Genomic DNA, 4700 nt, shown 5'->3' on the forward strand with positions numbered 1-4700 from the left:
TCCTTCTGCTGCAGCAGCTATGCTGCACTAACGAATCATATCTAGGGGCCGGCAGGTAGAGTGTTAGTTGAGGGCGCTGGGTTCCTACACGGTGGACCATGGTTCAAGTCCCAGACCTGGTGGCTTGCTTTCTCGCTTTCTCTTTCTTCCTCTCTCTGTATCTCTCAGGTCAAGTTTTAAAATAACAGCAGCAAATGGAATTAATTAAATAAATCAATCTTTAAAACAAACACACCCTATCTAAGGCATGTAGACGCAATGCCTCCCGAGCCCTCAGAAGGATGTGACATGTGAGGGATGGATAGGGAGGAAGACCACGGAGGTACTCCCACCACTTCCAACCCTCACGTGTCCTTGGGAGCTGCTGAGGAGGAGGAGAGGTGGCTGGTTAGCAAAGCAGAGGGTGCTATCAATGGAAAAAAAAATAACCAACTGCAAAATTAATAATTAATGCGGTTTATTTCCAAGCCAAATATGAGTGACCTAGGCCCAGAGAAGAGACATACATGCCTTTTCTCGGGGTGATCATGCACAGGGGTTCCTTTTATTTGTTTTTGAGATTGACAGACAAAATTTAGTGAAAAGATTTTCCATTGGTCTGGCCCAAAAAGGCGGAACACGTAGAAGTGGGGGCTTATAGGTTATAGGTGGGTTCCACAATTCCTAGGTTGGTGATTGGAAGGGAAGATCTGTGTCTTTGGAAGAGATTAAAGAAAGGCTTAATCTACATCTCAAGGAAAGGGAAGTTCTGTGTCTTGGGAAGAGATAAGCCCAAGAATATACTATAATCGGTTGAAATATACATCTCAAAGATACTATGCCAGGGACAGGAAATACATAGTATACAAAGATACTATGCCAGGGACAGGAGGTAGGAAGAATCCTGTTAATAGAAAATAAATGGTCTGTTGATGTTTGTGGCATGACTTCCCCCGTCCCTTTTGAAAAGATTTTGGAAAAACAAGAAAAGTAGTCAGACTTCTGTCCATAGTGCAAAGAACCCAGATGGTGCAGGCAGCTTACCGGGGCCATCCCCTTCCAAAGGCCCAGAAGACTCTCCGTGCGAACCACCTTTAAGAATACAGCAAACATCCCGACACGTCCGGATCTAAAGGAGGGCAGAATGGAGACAAGGGCCAAAAGACCACTTCGAGCACGTCCTTGTCAAACAGTTCTTCCTCAAAGACTCCTCTGTAAGAGCCCTTAAAGATCACTACCACAGGACTGGCCCTGTGGTAGTTGAGGCAGACAGAAGCCCATGGACAACTGTACAGTTCAAGTCCCAGACCCGGTGACTGGAGAAATACACCAGGCGCATGTGTGTACACTCCCCAAATCCCCAGAAAAGGTAGATATGGGGAGGGGATTGAGTGTGACCATATTCCCCAGGGGTCCCTTCTCTTTTCTCTGTCTCTCTGGCAAGTACACACGCCCTCTAGCAACAACAAAAAGGGATCTCTTCCATCTTGGAATTACTCTGGACTTCTATGCGCTCCTGGTTTGGCACCAACTTTATGTGTCTGTTTACACGGTGAATAACAGGACACTCTCCCAACGTACACACATTCTGTGTATGTGCCGTGGTGCTGACCCACCATAGGGACCGACTGCTAGAACACCACTTGTAGCAGGCCGTGCAGTTAAAGAATTATGAACCAGAGCAATAAAATACCAACATCACTGAGGCAGATCCATCCAAGGGAGCGTCTCAGGGAAGAACCTCATTTTTTAAATTTTTTAAATTTTGCCAGAGGACATGCACACTCATCAGAGAGAGATACAGAACCGGACAGAGAGAGAGAGGGAGAAAGCACCCCCCCCATGGGGTATGGTCATGCCACAATCCCTTCTCCTCCACCCCATCAGGGTCTTGGACATGCATGCACAAGTACCTGGCATACCCGTTAAGCCACCAGGCTGAGATTTGAACGCATGGTTAGTCAGGTGGGATCCAGTGCCCATAATCACCAGGCCACATGCCCAGTCCCAAGACCCTTTCAATTAATAAGAAATGCCAAATATAGAAAGCATTCACAGAGAAGAATATACACAAACACGGGAGAGTAGGGCATGGCCTGTGTTTGAGCAGCCATCAGAAGAGAAGTTCATTTAACGCAGCACAGATGCTCTCATGTCTGAGAAGTTGCCAATACTGTCACCAGGGACATGCGGGGCAGTGGTTCCTACCCATGGTCCGAAGGCTGGAGTGTCTGCAGGCGTGTTTTCAGGAGATCCAGAGGCTGGAAAAGGAGGGTAGAGCAGGTCCCACTGATGGAGCCACACAGGAAAGCCTTGATCACCGGATGTAACTGCAGGACAAGGGGACACCACGTCAGCAGCTCTGCCTGGCCAAACCTCACCTCTCTCCACCATAAAGAGCTCACAGACTCGCCTGGTGCTGCCTCATACTGTCTTCCAACCCGAGAGAAGGGAGAACTAGCCAGAAACGGACAATTCTGGGATGCCGTAGAGGATATCGAACGCGGTAAGAGGGCCTCTGGTCTGGGCACTGCTGATAACGTTGCTCCTACTAAGTGACACGACTACCACCGTCACCGGCCTCGCTCGCTTATCGGTCCTGACATGAAATGTTACCAGCCATCGCCTTTTCTGGGCAGAGGCAGAATCAACTGAAGACAGTGTTTTCATTCTGGGTTGCTGATTTCTAGAATCCCTCGGCCATAGGACCTGTAGATACTTACGTAGCAGATGTCACAGTGAACGGACTGCTAAGCTCGGTCACAGTGTGAAAATATTGGGTGGTCATGGGACCAGCAGTTAGTGTAATGGCTATGTCGCTGGACTCCCACGTAGTCGACTATGGTTCGCGTCCCGGACCCGGTGGCTTAAAACTCATGCCAGGCGCGTGTGCATGCGTGCCCAAGATCCCGAGAGGAGAATGGAGGAGAAGGGATTGCGGCGTGGCCATCCCCCCTGGGAGGTGATTTCTCACTTTCTGTCTCTATGTCTCTCTCTGTCTGTCTGGCAAGCGCACGCGCCCTATAGCAAAAACCTCTCCAAAAAAAAAAAAAAAAGAAAGAAAGAAAGAAAAAAGAAAAACAGAAAAAAATACATAATGACTTTTCCAACAACCCAATATAAATACCTCTTCCTATAGAATCTATGTACTTCCTTCTTTTAAAACTTTCCTCTTTGGGTCGGACCCATCTAGTGGCTAAAAGAGCCAGACCTCATATCACTGTGTAGTTTGAATTCTAGCCCCAGCTGCTTGGAAAAACGCTGGGTGCATGTATGTGTGTGTGCCCCAAAATCCCAGCAGGGTGTCAAAATGGAGAAGGGGTTGCGGCATGATCGCACCCATGGGGGGGGGGTGCCTTCTCCTTTCTCCCTCCCTCTCTGTGTCTCTCCAGTGAGTATACTTGCCCTCTGGCAAATTAAAAAGAAAACAATAAGCTTTCCTCTTCACTCCTGAATTTGCTGCCCCACCGTTTACCAGCCCCTGGCCGGGTGACCGTGCAGATCTGCAGGCAGTACCAAGAAAAGCAGAGCTCCTTCAAGACTAGATGTAGCCCCCACACACGGCCAAGCCTCAGCTCCAGCGCTGGTACCAGTATGGAAGGACAGCACCCTCTTTCCAGCCCCTGCGGCTAGCAGAATCACAACTATAAAGGCACTTTCAGAAACCCAACCACAGGGGCCAGCTAGGTGGTTCAGACAGCTGGATTCCACATGGTCCGCGGTTCAAGTCCCGGATCCAGTGGCTTGAAAAAACACACTAGACATGTGTGCATTCATGCCCAAAATTCCAAGAGGAGAACGAGACTGTACTGTGGTCTTCCCTCTGGGGGTGCTTTAATCTGTCTGTCTGTCTCTCTGCTTCTTTCATGCTCTGTAGCAAAATTTAAAAACAACAAAAATGCAATCAGGAAGAGAAACGCTCTTCTCCAAAGGAGACACTTGGCAAATTCCATCCAAAAAGGCCTTTCTTCTCATATTAAGTGGCAGTTGCATTTATTACTCTAATAAATGACACAATGTAGCCCTAGAACATGATGATGAATAATAGGAAGTTTCCCATCACACCCCTACCACATTAGCTCCTGGGAATGGAAACTTAGTACTCTGTTTTCAGACCACAGATAAACACATTGTAGCTGGATGAAATTAAAATTGAGCTTGGGAGGAGTAAATTCAGATAATCAAGTACCAGAGATTATCATCACTTTCCAATAGGTTCTGAAGTACCCAAGTGTGGGGGGGCTGATCAGACAACAGGTAAAACAAGCAGGGCGGTGTAGCCCTGCAGGTCTGTCCTGACACCCCCTACCACCCTCCACTTCCGCTCTTCTGCTAACCACAACCCACCAGGCTGTGCTGCTCAGCCTCATTCCAGACTGCAGCATCAGTGAGCCCTACTTTGGGGACAGTGGCACAGTGGCAAAATGTGACATTCTGTAAGCTGGCCCATGTGCGAAGGTTCCAGGTTGGTGTCTGGAGACCTCCCCGAGTACTCCGGGCACACACGTGCCTGCCATCGGGACTGGCTGAGGCTGGGATCGGACTGCACTTTAGAGACCTCCCTCCCTGCTGGCTTCACTCATGGAAAAAATAAAGAAACTTAAAAAAAGAGAGACCCTGCTTCCTCACACACTAGTCCTCTCCTTTCCACTGGCATCTTCTCTTCCACCAGGAACATGCTCCAGCCCAAGGCTGCACCCTCTCCCCTCTGCACCAGCCAG

The 4700-nt window shown here is 48.7% G+C and overlaps 1 protein-coding gene across 1 annotated transcript in view; it reads right to left on the reverse strand.

Annotated features, from left to right (window-relative positions):
* Positions 1-4700, reverse strand: part of SLC25A38 (solute carrier family 25 member 38) — a gene marked incomplete in the record, with an annotated part of 16355 nt that overhangs the window by 8843 nt on the left and 2812 nt on the right. The window contains 2 exon segments of the mRNA XM_014592753.2: positions 1024-1108; positions 2188-2309. Of these exon segments, the coding sequence (XP_014448239.1) occupies positions 1024-1108; positions 2188-2309 (207 nt within the window).

The sequence above is a fragment of the Tupaia chinensis genome, unplaced genomic scaffold (assembly GCF_000334495.1).
Source record: "Tupaia chinensis unplaced genomic scaffold, TupChi_1.0 Scaffold138441_1, whole genome shotgun sequence".
Lineage (NCBI taxonomy): Eukaryota > Metazoa > Chordata > Mammalia > Scandentia > Tupaiidae > Tupaia > Tupaia belangeri.